Here is a 25,438-nt window from a genome sequence, read left to right as displayed (position 1 = left end):
GTGACTTTTGTAACCTAGTCGTATACAGCTGTCACCAGTCTCCTCCACAAGTCCAAATATTCTCATTTTACGATCTGCATATGCAATTGTAGGAAAATCTGGCATGTTTTGATACGACTCAGTTTTACTGTTTAATGGAGTATACAGTGTACGTATTGAGACAGGAAGAGTGATGATAAGTTGAAACATCCATTTTGTCCTCGATGTATGCTCGAAAGCGCATTGGTACCGCAACGTCCGTGGAAAACAGGAATCCAGATTTCATTCCTGTGGCAGCGCACACAAAGTACGTCGTTTCACTGGAACTGAATATCTGAGGACATTCCACACTGTCTATAAAAATCTTTAATAGTTCAAACAAATGGTAAGTATTATCAGTGCTTGAGCGAAATCTACAGGTTATGGTTCTTATGGAAGATGCCGGAGAAAGAGAATCTTTTCTACAGAACTGCCCATTCCATGTCCGATCAGCAAGTTCTACCACAAGGAGTCCACTACGGATAGCAAAAATACTGAGAAAACTTTCGTTCCGCCAAGATATTGAACCGCTTGCATTATTGTTATTAGTCTTCTTTGACGAATATTGGATAAAAATTCTCGGCTGTTCCACCAAAAGTGCTGCCAAACCGGAGGTTCTCGATGCCATACAAAGTAGTAGACAAATCAAAGATTAAACATCACTGCGTTTTAATCGTTATGACAAATTAAAGCTATATTCCAGATCATGTCTCGAACCCACACACCGACATATAGCTGACAGTGCTCTTTCAACACACCTCACGAAGCGACTCAATTAGACAAGGTCTGCTCTCTAGTTCTTCCAAGTAACTATACTTCAAGTAAGATAACAATAATTATCCCTAGGTGAGTTGTACTGCGGATGGAAAGTTCTTTCCTTCTCTGTCAAGAAATCCATCTTATCGACGATGTCACTTTCGGAGAATCTAAAAGTGGATCATGTACGTCGAAGTAATACAAAATTTTCTTCAAACTAGGTGTGCAATAAAATAATAAGAAATGGAAGAGCGCAAGATCAAACTCTCACATGTAATCACTAATACGATACTTGAACAGGTAGGCTACCGTGCAACACCCAACAGTGCACAGAAAAGCCAGAAATTTCCTCATATCGGCTTTGTCATTTAATAAACTCCTTAAGGTGAACCTGCATATGCTGGCATAGAATAGTCTGTTTTATTTCTTTATGTCGCGACTAGTTTCAGACTAGTCGTCCATACCTAACAACTTACTGTACAACATAAAAGTATCTACAGTCCAGTCGTGCCTTATGAAAGCCACATACACATTGAGGTGACAAATGTCATGATATACCTTCTAATATCGTGTCGGACCTCTTTTGCCCGGCGTAGTGCAGCAGCTGACGTAGCATGGACTCAACAGAACGTTGGAAGTCTTCTGCAGAAATATTGAGCCATCATGCCTCTATAGCCGTCCAGAATTGCAAAAATGTTGTAGGTGCAGGATCCCATAGTTGTTGGGAACATGCAGTCCATGAATGGCTGCAGATGGTCTCCAAGTAGCCGAAAATAACAATTTCCAGTCAATGTTCGGTTCGGCTGGACCAGAGGACCCAGTCCATTCCATGTAAATAAAGCCCACACTATTATGGAGCCACTACCAGCTTGCACAGTCCCTTGTTGACAATGGAGTCTACGGCTTCGTAGAGTCTGCTCCGCTCGGGAACCCTACCGTCAACTCTTACCAACTGAAATCGGGACTCATCTGACCAGGCCACGGTTTTCCAGTCGTCTACTGTCAAATCGATATGGTCACGAGCCCAGGAGAGGTGCTGCAGGCGATGTTGCTGTTAGCAAAGGCAGTCGGATTTGTCGTTTGTTGCCACAGCACATTAATGCCATATTTCGCCGCACTGTCGTAATGGAAACGTTCGTTGTTCATCCTACATTGATTTCTGCGGTTGTTTCGCACAGTGTTCCTAGTATATTAGGACTGACAACTCTATGCAAACGCGGCTCTCCTCGATCGTTAAGTGAAGGCTGTCGACCACTATTTGTCCGTGGTGAGAGTTATACCTGAAATTTGGTACTGTCGACACACTCTTGACACTGTGCTTCGCAGAATATTGGATTCTCTAGCGATTTCCGAAATGGAATGCTCCATGCATCTAGTTCCAACTACCATTCCGCGTTCAGAGTCGATTAATTCCCGTCGTGCGGCCGCAATCACATCGGAAACCTTTTCACATGAATCACCCGTGTACATACGACAGCTTCGCCACTGCACTGACCTTTTATACGTTGCGCACGCAATACTATCGACATCTGTACATGTGCATGTTTGTATCCCGTGACTTTTGTCACCTCAGATTATTTTAGCTACCATCATTATCAGTGTGTATCAAGCAGATGAAAAGAATCAAGTGAATAATGCAATTCAGTATGCTGAAGATGACTGTTTAAATAGGCGAGGAGAACCGGAAGTTTTGAAAAGGACTACCCGGTGTCGAGTCTTGAGTTCTCTTGGTTTTTGTGTCGAATTTAGGTTAAATTTTAAGTTAGTGGTGCTGCAAGTTTTGGTTCTAGCTGGTTTACAGTAGCTATTGATAGAGATATTCATGCATGTTTACCAAGGCCAGAGAAATTTAGTGAAAGAGATATAAGACTATTAGTACCATGAAAGTATCCTCTTTTAGTAGGCATGCAGACTGTTGACGAAGTTCTGAGCAAATGGAATAGGTTCTCAGTTACGTGAATGTCTCGAAGGCTACTTACGTAATACAAAGCAGTGCGTTTCCTGGACGAAGAGGTCTTATAAGAGACGAGGCTACCGTTGAATGCCCCAGGGAATTGTGAGAGGACCGCTGTCGATCTCTGTATACATATGTGATCTGACGGACAGAGTGAGCAGTAATTTAAAGGCTGTTTGCTGATGACGCTGTGGTGTACCGGGTAATTTCGTTGAGTTACTATAGGAGGACACAGAATGACTTAGACAGAATTTATATTTGGTGCGATGAATGGCAGTTTGATCTAAATGTAGAAGTATGTAAGTGACTAGAAAGGAATAAAAACTGTAATGCTCAAATATAGTATTAATGATGTACAGTTATGTCGATTACATACCTAGTTGTGACGCTGTGAGGTGATATGTAATGGAACAAGCACGTAACTGGGGAGGCGAATGATCGACTTCCGTTATTGAGAGAATTCTAGGTACGGTAGCTCATCTATAACGGACACCTCTTATTGAACACAGGTGCAAGCCGGTCTTGAGTACCGCAAGAGTGACTGGGATCCCCACTAGGTCGGATTAAGGGAAGACATCAAAGCAGTACGGAGGCGTGCTATTAGGTTTGTTACCGGTAGGTACAGTCAACACGCGAGTAATGCGGATATGTTCTATGACGTCTAACGGGAATCTCCGGAGGGAAGAAGACGTTCTTTTCTCGACACTGTTTGACAAAGTTTACGGAACTAGTATTTTCAGTTGACAGCAGAAGTATTCTGTTGGTACCGACGTACATTTCGCTCAAGGTCCGCGAAGACAAGGTGAAAGATATTAGGGCTGGTACGGGAGGCATATACAGAGGTTTTTCCCTTGCTCCATTTACGAGTGGAACAGAAAACGGAATGACTACTATTGGTACAAAATGTTCTCCACCATGAACTACATGGTGGCTTGTGAGTTATGGATTTATATGTAGATCTACCGAGTGAGGTGACACAGTAGTTAGCCACTCGATTCATATTCCGTGGTATGGTATCGAGATTTAGGTTTCCCTATTTCGAGTACGATTTACGTCGAGACGCTTCCTTAGAAATGAGCACTGCTGATTTTCTTCGCAACTCTGTGCGCCGTCTCTAATGACCTTGCCGTCGACGGGACGATAAGCCCTGATCTTCATTTATTTTTACAAGGATCTGTAAATTGAATAAAGACACTTGTCAACGTGGAATGCATATATGTGAGCTAAATTACTGAAATACATAAACCTTACTGTTTCGTAAGTACTGACATAAAAGGAGGAACATTTATGGCTTGCTGTGAGCCACATAATATTTAAAAAGAAGTGGAACTTGCAGCTTATGAATATAGAACTGCTAGTTCACGTATGAGCATGTAAATGTAGTTACGTTGAATGTGGAGAGATGGTGAACGCTAAGCGAAACGACCGTAAGTGGAAGTACGAAGTAAATGTCATCAGTGTCGTTATGACATGATTCGTGGAACAAAGTTGTTTATAAAAATTTTGATGTTGCTGAGAAACAGCCATACAAGAATTCTTAAATGAACGCATCGCCATTTGTATTGTTGTTTATTTAATTACGACACAGGTTTCGGCCTTTTTATGCCATTTTCAACTGAAAATAACACAAACTCAATCAATTGAAACTGGCATAAAAGGCGGAATCCTAGGTCGTAATTAAATAAACTACAATACAGTCAAATGGCGGTGTGCTCAACAAAAGATGTTGTTTGTAGATGAACGGCGATGTGCAGCTTGTGTAGTAAGATGTGTGAGACAGTAGCGTTGTTTAGGTAGATATGAGCGCAAGAGCGCAATTAACTGAAAAAAATGAGCAGTTGCAGCCGTGCAACGGACGCTAAAGTACCGTAGTGAAATATATAACAGGCGCTTGCTACACTCAGCGCAATGATTCATCAAGCAAGGGCATCTTAGTCAACAAAATAAGCTGAAAGGAGGTTATGAGTGGCAAGCGCGTAGCAAAGTCCAGTGCCGGCACAGTGAAGTATGTAATACTTACGCACTTGTAAAACACGGCGGTCATTAAGTGTGCAAGGCCGTCTTAGTGACACTATGTGGAACAAGCTGTTTTCACAGAACGATGCGGACGATTGATAATAAATACACACCGTAGCAGGCATGAAAAGAAGATGAGATGGAGACCACACCGCCAACCGTTACAATACGCAAACACTATAAACCCACACCATTGTTTCGAAATTGATTAATTTATGAAGTCATCTGTACGAAACAAATTTAAAAAGTAATTACATTACAGACAACAGTGGGTGAAAAGTGAAGTTCAGCCTCTAAGGAAGACGTGACGTGGTGTAAACAACTGTAAACTCAGAATGCAGCAACATTCTCACGAGTATAGGTGTAAACTGTCCGCACATTCATTTGTGTTAATGGCTTTGCGCAATGCACATGCTCGTATTTATTCGATTCAGTAAATTAATCACGTTTCCAAGAATGTTTGTTCGAAACAGAGCCAAGAATGTTACAAAGGTTAAAAACTAATGGTTGAAGTATCAAGATGAAATGAAAAGGTATCAAATTCGAAAAACCTTGGAGACCCACGCACGCACACACACACACACACACACACACACACACACACACACACACACACACACACACTAGGCTTACGGAGCGCTAATCACCGAAGAAGATGGCTGTTGGCCATCAGTTGTTAGAGTCATCAAACGGAATGCAGTTTGCAGACTACGGCAGCTTGCAGATCGACAGATTTTTTCACTCTCCTTATTTTATTAAAATTCATTCCGAACATCGCATACACTGCATAGCCATGGACTTGTTGCACACTTGAAAAGTGTACAATTGCCGAAGTTATGTTAAAGTGTTGAATTTTTAGCCCCAAATTGGATATTACTCACTTATTTTTTTCTGAAATAGCGGTTTTGCAGCTACATTGTATTGTTTTTATTTCATTTATTTGTATTTCAAGGCCGGCCGCTGTGGCCGAGGGGTTCTAGGCACTTCAGTCGGCAACCGCGCTGCTGCTACGGTCGCAGGTTCGAATCTTGCCTCGGGCATTGATGTGTGTGATCTCCTTAGGTTAGTTAGGTTTAAGTAGTTCTAAGTCTAGGGGACTAATGACCTCAGATGTTAAGTCCCATAGTGCTTAGAGCCATTTGAACCATTTGTATTTCAAACTTGGTGACTAGTTTCGAAGTCGGAGGTATACTTTCAAGAATTCATTTTTGTAATGGTTGAACCATCAAACTGGAACCTGACACCGCCACTTGGCACACTGAACAACCAACCTGCTTTATAGCTTGTGTGGTTAGAGGATTGAGCACTTCGGAATGGAAACACAACCCAGAAACTACCACCGAGCGAGATGTCATACTGGACTCGCATTCGGGAGGACGACGGTTCAATCCCGTGCCCCTCCATCCTAATTTAGGTTTTCCGTGATTTCCCTAAATCTCTCCAGGCAAATGCCGGCATGGTTCCTTCGTAAGGGCACGGCCGACTTACTTTCCTAATCCAATGAGACAGATGACCTCGCTGTCTGGTCTCCTCCCTCAGAACAACCCACCCGAAGCTCTCAGCGAAGCATGAAATACACTACCTGAAAAAAATGTGAAGCACCGAGATGAGGACGAGGAAATGAAATGAAAGTTCACGGACTGGACGGTGCTACCGCCGTGATTACAAAATCGAGTCAACTTTACAAAGAACTTGGCAATAGGAACCAATTTATCAGTATGAGGTTGCACTCACCTCTGGCCTGGATGCATGTACTGAATCAGATGGGGAGGGTGTCATAAAGCCACTGCATCCTCTGCTTGGGCAAACTGGCCCACAGCTGCTGTAACTGGTCCTTGATAACCTGGACATGGCACTGAGACGGAGTTGAAGTCCACGTTGGTCCCGCACATCTTCCATCAGGTACAGATATGAGGTTGTTGCTGGCCACGGGAGTACTTCAACATAACGTAGACAGTTCAGAGAGACAGGTTCCATGTGTGGACGGGACCTGTCCTGTTGAGAAATGGCATCACGATGCTGTCGCATGTGAGATAACATGAAGACGCGTGATGTCTTTGACGTACTATCTCGCTCTCAGAGTTTCTTCAGCCACCACTAGCCGTGGTTTGAAATTGTACCCGACTATTACCTACGCCATGACGCCTGGAGTAACATCGCTGTACCTCTGCAAAACATTGGAAGAGAGGGGTTTCTCCTCAAGTCGTCGCCATATTCGGCGTCGATGGTGATCCAGCATAGTGCAGAACCGCGATTCATTGCTGAACACAGTACAGTGTCATTCTTCAACAGTCCACACTTTCGAGTCGCAGCACGAATCAAAATGCACCTGTTCGTCTTCTGGTGTTAGCAGCAGCCTACGCTTGGGACTGTAATTCCCCAGTTCCTACTCCCGCTGCTGCTAGTCTCAGACGAATGGTGCGGTACGACACTTAATGTAGCAGGAAGTTCATTTACTGCTCCTCGGACGGTAGCTGGTTTGGGTTGTTTGGTGGAAGAGACCAAACGGCGAGGTCATCGGTCTCATCGGATTAGGGAAGGACGGGGAAGGAAGTCGACCGTGCCTTTTCAAAGGAACCAACCCGGCATTTGCCTGGAGTGATTTAGGGAAATCACGGAAAACCTAAATCAGGATGGTCGGACGAGGGATTGAGCCGTCGTCCTCCAGAATGCGAGTGCAGTGTGCTGACCACTGCGCTACCTCGCTCGGTCTCGGACGGTAGTGTGGATGTGAAGAGGTTACGATACGCTTGGCGCAGAACACAACGATAGTCCCTTGCAGTGGTCAGATGTGCTCGGTGGGAATCTTGACGATAAATATGCTTGCCCTCAGATTCCAATGCTGGCCAACATCGGCGCACTATGACATCCTAGTACCCCAAAAATCTGGGTATTGTACGATTCGACCAGTCGGCCGAATGGAGACTAACAATGAGGCCCCTTTCAAAATCTATCATCTGCTCATAATGCTATCTCACACGAATACGTGACGTCTCTCTGCCTTTCACAGCGACCAGTCAACATCTGGCACTGTTCGCTTCCCTTATATACCCTACCAGGCCTGGTAACGACACTAAACCCTAATGTACTCTTGTGGGCGTTCTACCTGTTACAGATAACTGCATCTCTAATCATTTACATACCCACCGATGGTGTGTGCACGTACGAAGTTTAACAGATGTCCGTCCACATCTTCCGGTGCTTCACTTTTTCCTCAGGCAGTGCATAAGTAAACTAGAAACAATAAAGTGTATCGGTGGACGCTCTGTTTTGAGAGAGTTTGCCAGCTGCGGACCTACAAATAAAATTCTCCTTCCAAGATGAGAGAAAAATGTTATTACTCACTGAAAAAAGGTCGTTTTCATGTGTAGCTTTTTTTCAGTAACGGTTGAATAGAACTGGAAGGAAAATCAACATTGGCCGTATTTTGTTGTTTTATTGTCAGCAAAATCGATTTTCGGTCATTTAGTGACCATCCTCAGTGCCGTACAGCACAACAAAATACGGCCATTGCTGATTTTCCTTCCAATTCTATCCATTATTTGGTCGTGGTGCGCACAACACACCATGGAGTCGCCAAGCAACAGTTGAATAGTTATTGATGATCTAATTTCGCCCCTTCGAGCGTTATTAAGGTTTCAGCTGGTAATGACAGTCACAAAAGATGTGGGCAGCTTCAAGTAAAACAAAATAATTTCTCTGTTGGAGTTGTTGCCCAAAAATTCGAGATCTACTCCCTTTCGTTACAACCAAGAAAAGGTAAATAAATGTACTGTCGGCGGTGCGTGAAGTACGAAGCGAATAATAAATATCAAGTGAAGCGTAGCCTTGAGAGTAGACATCACTTACGAGAATCATGAACGAATCTTCCCTCGACACCGACTTGAGATGCAAGCAGTTTGTACCACAATGCCTTTGGCCTGGAGATATCCTTTACTCTAGACGGAGGTGGCAAAAACAGCCATTTTTGTCTTAAATGGAACAGATCCACCTCGCCGTGTGTCCTTTACAGGAGTAGCGGCTAGCGTTGCACCTTCTGCAGGAGGCAACGGCAGCCTTGTACTAAACAATACGCGAATTCCGCCGGGGGCGAACTGACGAGGACAGTGTCTACGGAACAGATACGTCGGAAAATCAACCGGTCACAGGTAATTGCCAAAAAAATGGCGGTTCGTCCTAGACACTGTTTCCTGCCGGCTGTCGGTGTCCCCTGAGGACGGCGCCCGGCGTCTGTCGCGGGCAAGGACGCTCCCTCCCCCCCTCTCCCGCTACTTGCTACACGGCGACCACTAGCGGCTATAAAGGAACGCCGGCGGCCGTTCGCCAGCACATTCTCAGTCCTGCCCGTTGCAGCTGATCCGACGCAGTCCTCAACATGCTCAAGCTGGTGAGTCTCCTCTCATTCTCAGTTATTCGTTTAATCGTTCAGTTCAGACGTTCGCGACATAAACAAAGCACTGAAGCACTCTGCAAACGCCTGTGACCTAACTTCGCTAGACAGCATCAGTCACACATCTGGTTCCTCCAACAGGCTCAAGTTTAACCGCAGCGCCCTCGACGACCACAGGTCATATATTTTCACTTTCAGCCATCATTTTAGCAACATTACAAATATTTGTGATAATTTAAAAATTTTAGCAAGAGCTATGGGTCAGTGGATTTTGATTAAAAGTGCCTTCTGATTCACAAGCTAGTAGATTCCCTCTTCGTTTTATTTATTTATTTATTTTTTGATATCTTAAAATACAACTAGTGAATCCTGCAGTGCCCACACACATTATCATTTTCCTTTTTTCTTTTGTTTATTTGTTGGCTAGATTAGCCCATTTCAAAAAGTATTTTTTTGTGTTCTGTTTGTTAAGTGTCCAGTGAAAAAGTGATGAATAGTCCCATTATACTTGCGACTAAAATACGCTGTCGACTTTTCTGTGAATGTCCGGAACCGCACGACTGCTACGGTCGCAGGTTCGAATCCTGCCTCAGGCATGGATGTGTGTGATGTCCTTAGGTTAGTTAGGTTTAAGTAGTTCTAAGTTCTAGGGGACTGATGACCACATATGTTAAGTCACATAGTGCTCAGAGCCATTTGAACCATTTTTTGAAAAGAAAAATTCGGAAACAAATTTTCAGTATTTCATTGTGCCAAACTGAAGAAAACCAGTGTAGTCTCATTTTGATAATCAAAGCAGAATAATTGTTTACTGCTTCTGGAAGCCGATGATGGTGGTGTTTGAGGGAGGTAGGGGGGAAGGGAATCAAGGGATTAACAAATAATATAAGTCGTCATAATAATAATTGATTCGAATTTTGATGTCGTCAGCACTTTTTCATTATACCTCTGCTTTCCCATGTCTTCCTAATTATCAAAAACAGTTTAAACCAATAGGAAATTTTAACTGCTGCGTTAAACCAGTTTCACGGTGCAATTATGTGTAATGTATTTTATAAACTCAAGAAAATTTTTACACTACCATACGAGAATGATGGAGCAAATTCTTTATATTTTTTAGTGAACAGACCATTTCAGTATACGTACTTCGAATACATTTTCTGATGTTACCAGTACTCACTAAGTACCCTTTTTTCATTTAGTAACGTCTCCTTTACCTTAGTTCTCAAACTAACTGAAGTCCACACTGAAAAATGAGATTATCCCTTGTTTAGTGAGTCGAATTAGGTTTCGTGAGCGATCGACGAAACTCTTGTAGCAGAACACGTTACAAACAAAAGACTTCAGTAAGAAGACAGCAGAAAACATATCTTTGCAAGAAGTCTGCTTCGAAAGTATAGGAGGTGCTGGCTGACACGCGCTTACATGCGTACAGGCAAGGGCTTACGCCACTTCAGCGCGTTGTCTTTCAGACGTCCTACATCTTACAGCGATGTTCATTATGTGCGTATAGTGGTTGTATTGACAGTGGGGCAGAAGCGGAAACGTATTGCAAATAACTGAAGCTGTTTCACATTAATGAAACGTGGCTAAGTTTGTTGGCGTTATGTTGTGGTAGTTAGTGTCGCAGAAAGAAAAGTATTTTTGTTACAAGAGTTAGATGATTTCCCCATGCTGATTCGTCAGGTATAGTCTCGAATCAGGTTCAGAAAGATTTTTACGTTAAGCTGGTCAAAGGTATTATCGAGGTGAGGGAACAGTCCTCGTAGGAGTGCTAGCACTAGTGGCACAAACACTGAATCATTCCTATAACACCACACCAACATGGGGTAAACTACAGTGAGCGTTAATGCCACGACAAGAATATATTTTCGGCTCGTTATGAAATTTTTAGCTCTCTGCTTGCTTTGCTTGCTCAGCCTTGTGTTGCTACGCAGGAAATTCGGTCTTTACGGTTTCTTAACTCACTGTCAGCCGACTCGTTGATTTCCATTTGCGAAGACATTCTGGGCATGAAATTTTGGCACAATATAAGATTTCACAGTGGAGGAAAGTGTAAACTTGTGTAAAATAAAACTCCATGTGACTGCAAAGTTTCGGATTATTATTTCATTCAGTTGTAACACTACTTCTTTTATTTGCAATGACAGTTTACTCCTACAGAACCAATAGGGCAGTCGAACTGACGGATGGACCAACATAAACAGTGTCGGCTGTTCTCACGCCTCGAGAAACAGGGGGAATGTTTAGCGCTGTGAGTGCAAGAAAGACGTATAGAAACGTGTTCATCAGTAATGAGTCTGCAACGGGACGCGGACAGAAAAGGTGAAATAAGTGAGGAACATGTAACGTTGATTTTCTTATTAATTGCCGATTGCACAGTTTGTTCAATATGAGCATCAGGGACGCCCACAAAATGCTGTACAGCGCCAGATTTGCATTTTTCTGAGTAAATCCTTTCCGCGTTAACCTATTAGCGTATCTACCTAGTTTCGCAACCATACCTTAATTACAGACGACAGTGGACCTCCGAGAGCAGCTGGAGTTTAATTGTAACCACCCGCTATATCTCCACCTTCTCGATCGAATAACAGTGAAAATATCAGCCACCACGAAGATTCGACCGTTAGAATGATGTCACGAGTCACCACATGAGTACTCTTTGAAGACAGGTGACGCTTTTCTATATCTGTCGCTTTTGCAAAGACAGACCACAATCAACGTGCACATTCAGTGAGCAATAAACGGAATCAAAGACAAATTTATAAGGGAGCAGTTAAGTTAAAGTTAAGAGGAAGAAATAAAATCTTCGTATTTCTGACAGAGATGGCTATAACTTGGAAAAGACATGGAACGGAATGGATAGTGTCTCGAAAAGATATTGTGTGTTTTCAAAGTAAAAGATGGGTCATGGAATGCAGTTAAGTCAGTCGAATAGGAAAGGAGATACTAGAAGTAGTGTATGAGTTTTGCTATTTGGGCTGCAAAATAGCTGACGATGGCCGACGTAGAGAGGACGTAAAATGTAGCCTGGCAGTAGCAAGCCTGAAAAGTAGAAATTTGCTAACATCGAATAACGTATAAATTTAAATTTTAGGGAGTATTTTTCTGAGGATGTTGGTATGGGATGTAGCCTAGATCGGATATCTAATAAAATCAGATTGGGGAAAAAGAAGTGTACAATAGGTGGTGGTAAGTTCCTAAGGAACCAAACTGCTGAGGTCATCGGTCCCTAGGCTTACACACTACTTAAGCTAGGTTGAACTAACTTACGCTACGGACAGCACACACACCCATGCTCGAGGGAGGACTCGAACCTCCGACGGGAGCAGCCGCGCCAACTGCGGCAAGGCGCCCCCAGACCTCGCGGCTATCCCACGCGGTGGTGTGTGATACAACTTCGCCGAAGGAAGGGAACATTTGATAGAACATATCCTGAGGCACAAGGCACCAACAAACGAGTTGAAACAGATGTAGGCTGCACTAGAGATCAAGAGGCATTTAAAGGACAGGTTAGCGTGGAGAGATGCGTGAAACCAGTATTCGGACTGAAGACCAGACAGGAATACCCCACTCGCGCGTAGTTTGTACCTAGACTAAAGCTTTATATTTTATCTCTCAGTTAAAGATCAGCGGTGCGGACTTTTCGCTGGGAAAATCGTACCTCTTGTGATGATTTGAGACTGGTAGTCGAGTGGAAGATGAAGAGAAGGGCAAATAATGGGATGAATAAAGAGTGCAGGGAAGGAACTAACAGATATGTGGAGGACTCAGATGAACGTCTGTGGTAATCGACAGACGGATTTATCCTAGGACACAAATGTTCCTTACGACACTGAACGCATTTGTCACGTCGGGACCCCTAGCTGCAAGGCCGTAAGTGTGAATAATCGCGAGCTGTCGCCCAGACGGGCGTGGGAAAGTGCACGTGCAGTGAGTGGGGAGACCGCCGATTCCGGCGGCGATACGGGAGGGCAAGGTCGCTCGCTGGCTAGTAGCAGCAGCTGCCGGCGTGTCCTTCACACCGCCGCGACCGCCCGACTCCGCGTGCGGACCGCCACGTGCCGCGCAGCCTGCAGCTAGCACTTCCTGGGCGGTCAGGGCGTCAACCCGCGGCGCATATGTAGGGCTGGTCCAGAAATTCCGTCGGCTGTTTTTTAAAATTCTGGATTACACAAAAATAAACAAGAAATGAATTTGTTCAAATGGCTCTAAGCACTATGGGGCTTAACATCTGAGGTCATCAGTCCACTAGACTTAGAACTACTTAAACCTAACTAACCTAAGGACATCACACACATCCATGTCCGAGGCAGGGTTCGAACCTCAGACCGTAGCAGCAGCGCGGTTCCGGACTGAAGCGCCTAGAACCGCTCGGCCACAGCCAAGAAATTAACACCGAACCAATCAATAATGTGTTCTTAGTTGTTGTTGACAAATTCTTTCCAACATTCAACAAGGTGTTCAATGCCTCGACAGTAATGGCTCAAATGGCTCTGAGCACTATGGGACTTAACGTCTGAGGTCATCAGTCCACTAGACTTAGAACTACTTAAACCTAACTAACCTAAGGACATCACACACATGCATGTCCGAGGCACGGTTCGAACCTGCGACCGTAGCAGCAGCGCGGTTCCGGACTGAAGCGCCTAAACCGCTCGGCCACAGCCAAGAAATGAACATCAAATCAATCAATAATGTGTTCTTAGTTGTTGTTCACAAATTTTTTCGAACATTCGACAAGGTGTTCAATGCCTCGACAGTAAAAGTTATCTACATTCCACTCGAAGACATCGTTCAGTCAAACCCTCAATTCCACGTCATTACTGAGCGAAACGCCAAGCAATGCATTCGAGAGGGTTCGCAACACAGGGAAATCCGTAAGCGCCAAGTCGGGGTAATGGGGAGGACGTGGCAGCACTTCTCAGCCAAGCTTTTGGGTGGCTTAAGGCTCTGAGCACTATGGGACTTAACTTCTGAGGTCATCAGTCCCCTACAACTTAGAACTACTTAAACCTAAGTAACCTAAGGACATCACACACATCCATGCCCGAGGCAGGATTCGAACCTGCGACCGTACCGGTCGCGCGGTTCAAGACTGTAGCGCCTAGAACCGCTCGGCCGGCGCCCCTTTATATGCACTTAGAGATGAACAGTGGGTAGCTGAACTGATAAACTTCACCGTGCTGTTTAGTAATGTCAACAAGAGACAATTTAGTGCTTCCTGACGTGTGACAATACGTACTGAAGCCGAGGGAGAGCATATCATTACTGTCAAAGCCTTCAACGAAAAATGTTTCGGTTGCCTAGAGAACCATGATTGTACTCAGGTGTGCATCTCTTCGAAGGAAATCGATGGCGAAAAATGTCTTCCTCTAGGGCTCCAAAATTATAGAAATCGCATGGAGAGAGTCGGGACTGTATGAAGGATGTTTAAGGGCTTCCCGCAAAACTTCTGCAGAGTAGTCGATAAAACCTTGGCAACGTGTGGGTCTTCCATATGGTTCCGAATTCTCCCCATGCGATTTCCATATTTTTGGAGCCCTGAAGAAAGACATTCATAGCCGTGGATTTGCCTCGGATAAAGAAGTGCACACCTGCGTACAGAAGTCCCGAACACAACTGCAAAAATTTTTCCATGAGAGCACTGACCTTCTCATCTCAGAGTCGGATAAATTTATTGACAATTATTGCGATACTTCTGAAATAATAAACAGTCTACTTACTTTTTTTCATCTGCCTCGTTTCCATTTGACTGACCTTTATAATCAGTCAAAGAATGGAAAAATCTTAATCCTGTATCAAACTACAGACAGTCTGTTTTTTAGGAACTACTATTCAACAAGTATTTGTTGATTCACTAAATTTGTGTTATTTGGAAGCAGTGGTTAATTTCTAAAATTTTAGGTGCCAGAACGCACTTCTTCAACCATACAAACCCTCCCCACCTCCACTCCCACCCCCAAGCCCAGCGATAAAAATCACAAGTTTCGATTTTTGAAAACTGGTGGTTACAACCAGAAAGCATTTTTTTTTTAAATGCTTTCTGAAATTTAGGTTTTTTAAAACATGATTCCTTATAACCGAAACAATAAAACTGCAGGATTTAATATACAGGTGCTACCATCTGCTCCGTAGCAATGTCACTTTGCTCCCTATTTATAGTCGATATACATCAGCACCAGTCGGCAGCCTTCGTAACTATGACATCATGTTTTCAGCTGCTCCCAGTTGCAATGTTCAAACATTTGCATTGTAGCTGCTGGGTGAAGCGGAGCTTTTGGGTGTCTATTTGTATTCCTAGGTTAAAAAATAAATAAATAAATAAAAAACCATGAAATAATCCGTGGGAGGTGCCGGAACGCCGTTTCGGCTGAAATTAGGCCATGTTTGCAATTGAATTTGTCAGAATTTTTGTAAACAAAAGAGAGTCGCAAATCAGTGGTACAGGCAGACCTTTAACGTAGGCTCAGTGTAGTTAAAGAATTTATAAGTTATTCTCGAGAAAATTAGCTTCCTTTTTCGATAGTATTTTAATTATTTGTTGATACATTGCATATGGAAAACGATCATTTATTTTCAATACGAACGTGTTCTTCATACGTTTTTCGTCGCTGTATATGAATACGACCCGTTTACTTGTTTTGCACTACAGGGTCTAGAACTACAGTACTTCGGTCCTCGTGTACGTAGATACACTTATGCGCACGATTGATCTTCTGCTCCGTGGTTACCGCGGAGATCAGTGGGTGACCCCAGGGCACGGTGTTTCGTAAGCCAACGACGCCGGGGGTGGGCGGGGGAACTGAACACACGCGCACACACGCACGCACGCACTCGGCCGCAAGCCCCGAAACAGAGGCGCGTGCTGCGGGCGGACACGCTGCCACCGCATCCCATCGATTAGGGCTTAATTAATCGCCGGTTAACATTTAAACGGTAATGGCGCGCCGCCTCCGGGGCGTCTCACGGGCCGCTGCCATTAAGAGGCTAACGAGGAATTAATTCCGCCGCGCCGGCAGACATGGCCCGCGGCCGACGTGTAGCCGCCTAAGCCCCCAATCGGTTGCCCTGCGAGCGCGGGGATTCGAACCGGGGACGGCGACAGCGAGGGCCGTCGCTCGCGGCGCCAGGAGGGCCGGCGTGTTCTGCGGAAGCCCGACTCGACCGAGACCGCCGCACGTGGCAGAGGGGACGCCGGCCAGCGCTTCCAGCGGCTCCAGGGCCAAGGTCGCGCTGCCTCCTGCATTCCGCACGCGCCCGGAATATCAGCTTGTGCAGTAAAAACGTCAAGAGGAACGCGTCGTAATTTCACGTTTCAGATGAGACCAGGATTGCTTAACTACAGGGATTCTCTCCCTCGTAACGTCGAGAGACAAACATATATTCTACATCTACATCCATACTCCGCAAGCCACCTAACGGAGTGTGGCGGAGGGTACCTTGAGTACCTCTATCGGTTCTCCCTTCTATTCCAGTCTCGTATTGTTCGTGGAAAGAAGGATTGTCGGTATGCTTCTGTGTGGGCTCTAATGTCTCTGATTTTATCCTCATGGTCTCTTCGCGAGATATATGTAGGAGGGAGCAATATACTGCTTGACTCTTCGGTGAAGGTATGTTCTCGAAACTTCAACAAAAGCCCGTACCGAGCTACTGAGCGTCTCTCCTGCAGAGTCTTCCACTGGAGTTTATCTATCATCTCCGTAACGCTTTCGCGATTACTAAATGATCCTTAACGAAGCCCACTGCTCTCCGTTGGATCTTCTCTATCTCTTCTGTCAACCCCATGTGGTACGGATTCCACACCGCTGAGCAGTATTCAAGCAATGGGCGAACAAGCGTACTGTAACCTACTTCCTTTCTTTTCGGATTGCATTTCCTTAGGATTCTTCTAATGAATCTCAATCTGGCATCTGCTTTACCAACGATCAACTTTATATGATCATTCCATTTTAAATTACTCCTAATGCGTACTCCCAGATAATTTATGGAATTAAGTGCTTCCAGTTGCTGACCTGCTATATTGTAGCTAAATGATAAGGGATCTATCTTTGTATGTATTCGCAGCACATTACACTTGTCTACATTGAGATTAAATTGCCATTACCTGCACCATGCGTCAATTCGCTGAGAATCCTCCTGCATTTCAGTACAATTTTCCATTGTTACAACCTCTCGATACACCACAGTATCATCCGCGAAAAGCCTCAGTGAACTTCCGATGTCGTCCGCAAGGTCATTTATGTACACTCCTGGAAATGGAAAAAAGAACACATTGACACCGGTGTGTCAGACCCACCATACTTGCTCCGGACACTGCGAGAGGGCTGTACAAGCAATGATCACACGCACGGCACAGCGGACACACCAGGAACCGCGGTGTTGGCCGTCGAATGGCGCTAGCTGCGCAGCGTTTGTGCACCGCCGCCGTCAGTGTCAGCCAGTTTGCCGTGGCATACGGAGCTCCATCGCAGTCTTTAACACTGGTAGCATGCCGCGACAGCGTGGACGTGAACCGTATGTGCAGTTGACGGACTTTGAGCGAGGGCGTATAGTGGGCATGCGGGAGGCCGGGTGGACGTACCGCCGAATTGCTCAACACGTGGGGCGTGAGGTCTCCACAGTACATCGATGTTGTCGCCAGTGGTCGGCGGAAGGTTCACGTGCCCGTCGACCTGGGAACGGACCGCAGTGACGCACGGATGCACGCCAAGACCGTAGGATCCTACGCAGTGCCGTAGGGGACCGCACCGCCACTTCCCAGCAAATTAGGGACACTGTTGCTCCTGGGGTATCGGCGAGGACCATTCGCAACCGTCTCCATGAAGCTGGGCTACGGTCCCGCACACCGTTAGGCCGTCTTCCGCTCACGCCCCAACATCGTGCAGCCCGCCTCCAGTGGTGTCGCGACAGGCGTGAATGGAGGGACGAATGGAGACGTGTCGTCTTCAGCGATGAGAGTCGCTTCTGCCTTGGTGCCAATGATGGTCGTATGCGTGTTTGGCGCCGTGCAGGTGAGCGCCACAATCAGGACTGCATACGACCGAGGCACACAGGGCCAACACCCGGCATCATGGTGTGGGGAGCGATCTCCTACACTGGCCGTACACCACTGGTGATCGTCGAGGGGACACTGAATAGTGCACGGTACATCCAAACCGTCATCGTTCTACCATTCCTAGACCGGCAAGGGAACTTGCTGTTCCGACAGGACAATGCACGTCCGCATGTATCACGTGCCACCCAACGTGCTCTAGAAGGTGTAAGTCAACTACCCTGGCCAGCAAGATCTCCGGATCTGTCCCCCATTGAGCATGTTTGGGACTGGATGAAGCGTCGTCTCACGCGGTCTGCACGTCCAGCACGAACGCTGGTCCAACTGAGGTGCCAGGTGGAAATGGCATGGCAAGCCGTTCCACAGGACTACATCCAGCATCTCTATGATCGTCTCCATGGGAGAATAGCACCCTGCATTGCTGCGAAAGGTGGATTTACACTGTACTAGTGCCGACATTGTGCATGCTCTGTTGCCTGTGTCTATGTGCCTGTGGTTCTGTCAGTGTGATCATGTGATGTATCTGACCCCAGGAATGTGTCAATAAAGTTTCCCCTTCCTGGGACAATGAATTCACGGTGTTCTTATTTCAATTTCCAGGAGTGTATATTGTGAATAGCAACGGTCCTACGACACTCCCCTGCGGCACACGTGAAATCACTCTTACTTCGGAAGACTTCTCTCCATTGAGAATGACATGCTGCGTTCTGTTATCTAGGAACTCTTCAATCCAATCACACAATTGGTCTGATAGTCCATGTGCTCCTACTTTGTTCATTAAACGACTGTGGGGAACTGTATCGAACGCCTTGCGGAAGCCAAGAAACACGGCATCTACCTCTGAACCCGTATCTATGGCCCTCTGAGTCTCGTGAACGAATAGCGAAAGCTGGGTTTCACACGACCGTCTTTTTCAAAACCCATGCTGATTCCTACAGAGTAGATTTCTAGCCTCCAGAAAAGTCATTATACTCGAACATAATAAATGTTCCAAAATTCTACGACTGATAGACGTTAGAGATATAGGTCTATAGTTCTGCACATGTGTTCGACGTCCCTTCTTGAAAACTGGGATGACCTGTGCCCTTTTCCAATCCTTTGGAACGCTACGCTCTTCTAGATACCTACGGTACACCGCTACAAGAAGGAGGGCAAGTTCCTTCGCGTACTCTGTGTAAAATCGAACTGGTATCCCATAAGGTCCAGCGGCCTTTCCTCTTTTGAGTGATTTTAATTGTTTCTCTATACCTCTGTCGTCTATTTCGATATCTACCATTTTGTCATCTGTGCGACAATCTAGAGAAGGAACTACAGTGCAGTCTTCTTCTGTGAAACAGCTTTGGAAAAAGACATTTAGTATTTCGGCCTTTAGTCTGTCATCCTCTGTCTCAGTTCCATTTTGGTCACAGAGCGTCTAAAAAGCATTCGTCTGCAGTTCACAGAGCGACACGTGCGGCAGGAATGTTCTCCTCACTGACATAAGACACACATCCAAATGAGGTAACACCAGAGTAAAATTGCGAATTGTTAAGTGCTTATGTCTTGGAGCTAAATGCCGAAATAGAATAGTAAGAAATGTACCTTACTGCTTTCCAGTTTCGTTGTGATGGAGAAATACTGCCTATTGGTACATTTTCTGCGTAGAAAAGCCGTCGCTGATTCTATAGCTCTTTGCCATCAACTTCTTGGATAAACGCTTCTCGGGTAAGACACACGTAGCACTTGGGATTAAGATCCAGATGTCAGTATCATATTAGAGAAGATAAATTTCTTTGCCAAGATTGCTAATAACAAACTTTATTCTCGATAACCAATTTCGGTAATGAATGTTACCATCTTCAGATGTTGACGGACGGATTACTACATATTTCTTAAAATACCAGTAAAAGTATAGTTCAGATTGTTCAAATGGCTCTGAGCACTATTAGACTTAACTTCTGAGGTCATCAGTCCCCTAGATCTTAGAACTACTTAAACCTAACTAACCTAAGGACATCACACACACCCATGCCCGAGGCAGGATTCGAACCTATGACCGTAGCGGTCGCGCGGTTCAAGACTGTAGCGCCTAGAACCGTTCGGCCACCCCGGTCGGCAGTAAAAGTATAATGCAGTTTTGTCATATGATGACATGGTTGGAGACCGGGGCTGTTATTCGAAGACAAATGTTGATGGTGTTGGGACAGCAACCAGCCACAAATTTACTTTCAGTTCCTTTATTCAAATTGTACCGTTACCGGTTTCGAATCATAATGATTCATCTTCAGACGTTTTACATGCTTTCCTCACATCATGTGATGCGTCTTTTGCAGATTAATTGTCCTACAATATAAATAATACATAATTATAAGCACGACACACAGATGGTTGCGTTACAGATTTATCATAGGATGTAACTTACTTGAAATGTCGATTTGGAGTGTTTGTTCTCATAACATTCGTCCAAAAGACGTGAATACATGTCCCAACACCATCACATTTTTTTTTTTTTTTTTTTTAGCAATACACAATAACCGTCCCTTGATATCTGAAGATGGTAATATTGATTACCGAAACCGGTTATCGGGAATAAAAGTTATTATTTGCGATCTTGGCAAAGAAATTTATCTTCTCTAATGCATGATCACAGATCGCTCTTTTGGCTTCAATTCAACAAACTAAAAGATGTTAATAATTTTCACCGTTTTGACTGAGTGACTAAAAGACAGGAAGTGTTTAAGTGTTGACAACGTCTAAGTTCCTGTAGGCAAAGTACCAGGACAATGTTTGGGTACGAAATTATAGACAAACTACTTGAAAAAACTTTCTCATACTCAGCTGGCTGATTATTGAGGCCATAGGTAGCTTGCGGGATGATAGGAAGATTTTTGTGAGTTATTTGACCGACATAATCTGAACAAGCAATCTGGAAGCAAGAAAACATCTCCGCTTGCGAAATCGTCAACATTTAGTACTTGTCATTCATTGAAGCTAAGTAATTCAGTACTTCTGTTGCCATTTCTGACAGGCGGTTTGAACGTTCGTATAAACAGTGAAAATAATCATAGCCCCTGTAAGACTAACATCTTGCCTTGAAATGAAATATGAATGCTTAAACGAACTTCAGCTTCCTTAGCTGGTTGGGTGTCGGCCTCATTTCTTAGCAGAATTGCCTAGCTTCCTGCTGGTTACGTAAACCTCTGAGTCCCAAAAACATGAAAAATGCATATAATTTACTACTTTTTCACAAACTTAGCCTTTATTGTCATCATATTCAACGAATACAACAAGAAATTGTCAAAAAGTAAACAGCCGAGTATTTTACGGAGATGGTTTCACTCTGTCAACATCGTCATGAACTGCATTTTCAATGAGTAGTTCATGACCTGGCAAAAGAATCGAATTTCCCGATGTACTCGCTTGATGGAGAACATTCACAGAATCATTCTCAGGGTCACTTTTGCTTCAGATGTCTCTGAATCCAAATCACTCGGAATTTCTGCTTCTAAAAACGGACATTTAGATCGTGTGTGACGTCTCGAAACTTTCATGAGCACATAATGCCTAAAACAAATTATAGTCCTAAATAAAAAACGAAAAACGGCCCTAAAATTTAATAAATTTACATCAAGTTACAAAATTAATCATACAAGTAAAAACGAAGCCATCGTTTTTCTCTGGGATCCATTCACAAAAGCAGTAGTAGAAACTGAAGTTCACGTTGGAATAACTTTAGATAAACGTACTTTCACTGTCAATGATCTCCTCAATATGATCACTATAGAAAATCAACGTATAAGTAAATTATGTAACAAAAATTAGCAGGCACAAATGTCGTAGAACTACATAGTAAACACTTCGCACCGGTTGTTGCTTTGAACACTTTAAGCATCTCCTGCGTTTTACACAATATACGTAGAAGTACCTCAGTGTACCGCTGTCTTGCAAGAGCATCGGTAGTTTCACGTGAAAGGCACTAGTACTTTAGAAGGAATGGTGGTTTGGAGCAGAAACCACAGGATGTCAAAGGGATAAGGGGTGATGTTATCATCCTCTGACTGTCGCACACCATTTTTGCTCCTGAAGTTTTAAGTGCGGACTGTATCAGAGAAATTTGATAGCCTTATGTCACTTCTTATATGCCTTCTCCATCAACTTGATATCTATATTACCGGTTTTGGTATAGCCATCATCACAGTGTGAAATTTCATAAACTGTTTACGTTTTATGCCATTGTCGTAAGCCATTCATATTGATACGACATGAACTGAAGTGTAAATAATAATATGTGAACTTTCGTATCATGTTGACGGTCATTACACGGTTGTTGTTGTTGTGGTCTTCAGTCCTGAGACTGGTTTGATGCAGCTCTCCATGCTACTCTATCCTGTGCAAGCCTCTTCATCTCCCAGTACCTACTGCAACCTACATCCTTCTGAATCTGCTTAGTGTATTCATCTCTTGGTCTCCCTCTACGATTTTTACCCTCCACGCTGCCCTCCAATACTAAATTGGTGATCCCTTGATGCCTCAGAACATGTCCTACCAACCGATCCCTTCTTCTGGTCAAGTTGCGCCACAAACTTCTCTTCTCCCCAATACGATTCAATACTTCCTCATTAGTTATGTGATCTACCCATCTAATCTTCAGCATTCTTCTGTAGCACCACATTTCGAAAGCTTCTATTCTCTTCTTGTCCAAACTATTTATCGTCCATGTTTCACTTCCATACATGGCTACACTCCATACAAATACTTTCAGAAATGACTTCCTGACACTTAAATCAATACTGGATGTTAACAAATTTCTCTTCTTCAGAAACGCTTTCCTTGCCATTGCCAGCCTACATTTTATATCCTCTCTACTTCGACCATCATCAGTTATTTTGCTCCCCAAATAGCAAAACTCCTTTACTACTTTAAGTGCCTCATTTCCTAATCTAATTCCCTCAGCATCACCCGACTTAATTAGACTACATTCCATTATCCTTGTTTTGCTTTTGTTGATGTTCATCTTATATCCTCCTTTCAAGACACTGTCCATTCCATTCAACTGCTCTTCCAAGTCCTTTGCTGTCTCTGACAGAATTACAATGTCATCGGCGAACCTCAAAGTTTTTATTTCTTCTCCATGAATTTTAATACCTACTCCGAATTTTTCTTTTGTTTCCTTTACTGCTTGCTCAATATACAGATTGAACAACATCGGGGAGAGGCTACAACCCTGTCTTACTCCCTTCCCAACCACTGCTTCCCTTTCATGTCCCTCGACTCTTATAACTGCCATCTGGTTTCTGTACAAATTGTAAATAGCCTTTCGCTCCCTGTATTTTACCCCTGCCACCTTCAGAATTTGAAAGAGAGTATTCCAGTCAACATTGTCAAAAGCTTTCTCTAAGTCTACAAATGCTAGAAACGTAGGTTTGCCTTTCCTTAATCTTTCTTCTAAGATCACGGTATCAGTAGTGATAATAAAGGACATCCAGACAGCTGCGCGTCAAGCATTACCTACTATTGTATTTAGAAAAAGAGAGGAAGAATGTCAACCCTAGTGACCTGAAGCGAGTATTCTTGGCGTTGAGTGGAGTGATTCAAGAGTCGGTGTGGTGTACCGGCGTGAATGTGAGTGCTCGGGTGATAAGAAATACACTACTAGCCATTAAAATTGCTATACCAAGAAGAAATGCAGATGATAAACGGGTATTCATTGGACAAGTATATTACACTAGAATTGACATGTGATTATATTTTCACGCAATTTGAGTGCATAGATCCTCAGAAATCAGTACCCATAACAACCACCTCCAGCCGTAATAACGGCCTAGATACGTCAGGGCGTAGAGTCAAACAGAGCTTGGATGGCGTGTAGAGGTACAGCTGCCCATGCAACTTCAACACGATACCACAGTTCATCAAGAGTAGTGACTGGCGTATTGTGACGAGCCAGTTGCTCGTCCACCATTGACCAGACGTTTTCAATTGGTGAGAGATCTGGAGATTGTGCTGGCCAGGGCAGCAGTCGAACATTTTCTGTATCCAGAAAGGCCCGTACAGGACCTGCAACATGCGGTCGTGCATTATCCTGTTGAAATGTAGGGTTTCGCAGGGATCAAACGAAGGGTAGAGCCACGGGTCGTAACACATCCCAAATGTAACTTCCAGTGTTCAAAGTGCCGTCAATGCGAACAAGAGGTGACCGAGCCGTGTAACCATTGGTACCCAATACCATCACGCCGAGTGATACGCCAGTATGGCGATGACGAATACACGCTTCCAATGTGCGTTCACCACGATGTCGCCAAACACGGATGCGACCATCATGATGCTGTAAACAAAACCTGGATTCATCCGAAAAAATGACGTTGTGCCATTCGTGCACCCAGGTTCGTGGTTGAGTACACCATCGCAGGCGCTCCTGTCTGTGATGCAGCATCATGGGTAACCGCATCCATGGTATCCGAGCTGATAGTCCATGCTGCTGCAAACGTCGTCGAACTATTGGGGCGGATGGTTGTTGTCTAGCAAACATCCCCATCTGTTGACTCAGGGATGGAGACGTGGCTGTACGATCCGTTACAACCATGTGGATAAGATGCCTGTCATCTCGACTGCTAGTGATACGAGGCCGCTGGGATCCAGCACGGCGTTCCGTATTACGCTCCTGAACCCACCGATTCCATATTCTGCTAACATAATTGGATCTCGACCAACGCAAGCAGCAATGTCGCGATACGATAAACCGCAACCGCGATAGGCTACAATCCGACCTTTATCAAAGTCGGAAACGTGATGGTACGCATTTCTCCTCCTTACACGAGGCATCACAACAACGTTTCACCAGGCAACGCCGGTCACCTGCTGTTTGTGTATGAGAAATCGGTTGGAAACTTTCCTCATGTCAGCACGTTGTAGGTGTCGCCACCGGCGCCACCCTTTGTGTGAATGCTCTGAAAAGCTAACCATTTGCATATCACAGTATCTTCTTCCTGTCGGTTAAATATCGCGTCTGTAGCACGTCATCTTCGTGGTGTAGCAATTTTAATGACCAGTAGTGTATGTTCCTCCCCTAACACGGGTGTAGGCCCTTGACCACCGCGTTACCTCCCTCGGTGTGGGTGAACGACTCCCCGCGTCATAAAGCAACAATTAGAAGCGAAACGTGCAGCAGCGTTTTACTGCAGTCTATTCCGGTTAGCGAACGACCTCTCAGCGGGAATACGAACAATGCGCTGCGATCCGAATGCTAAAGAACGCGTCCAAGGCTGTCGCT

General features: G+C 44.5%; 1 protein-coding gene across 2 annotated transcripts in view; it reads left to right on the top strand.

The window, feature by feature from the left end:
• The window catches only part of LOC126459013 (uncharacterized), a 371,629-nt gene that overhangs the window by 321,827 nt on the left and 24,364 nt on the right, over positions 1-25,438 (top strand). Inside the window, exon 1 of one of the 2 annotated variants that reach the window (XM_050095832.1) lies at positions 9,036-9,131. The exons of the other annotated variant lie outside the window; for it this stretch is intronic. Coding sequence (XP_049951789.1) covers positions 9,120-9,131 — 12 coding nt within the window. The 5' untranslated portion in view covers positions 9,036-9,119. Of the gene's footprint in view, positions 1-9,035; positions 9,132-25,438 lie in introns of those variants that run through there. 2 annotated transcript variants of the gene reach the window in all.

Source organism: Schistocerca serialis, chromosome 1, assembly GCF_023864345.2.
Source record: "Schistocerca serialis cubense isolate TAMUIC-IGC-003099 chromosome 1, iqSchSeri2.2, whole genome shotgun sequence".
In the NCBI taxonomy this organism is placed as follows: Eukaryota; Metazoa; Arthropoda; class Insecta; order Orthoptera; family Acrididae; genus Schistocerca; species Schistocerca serialis.
Note: the sequence above shows the minus strand (reverse complement) of the source record. Positions and strands in the feature narration are given on the sequence as shown.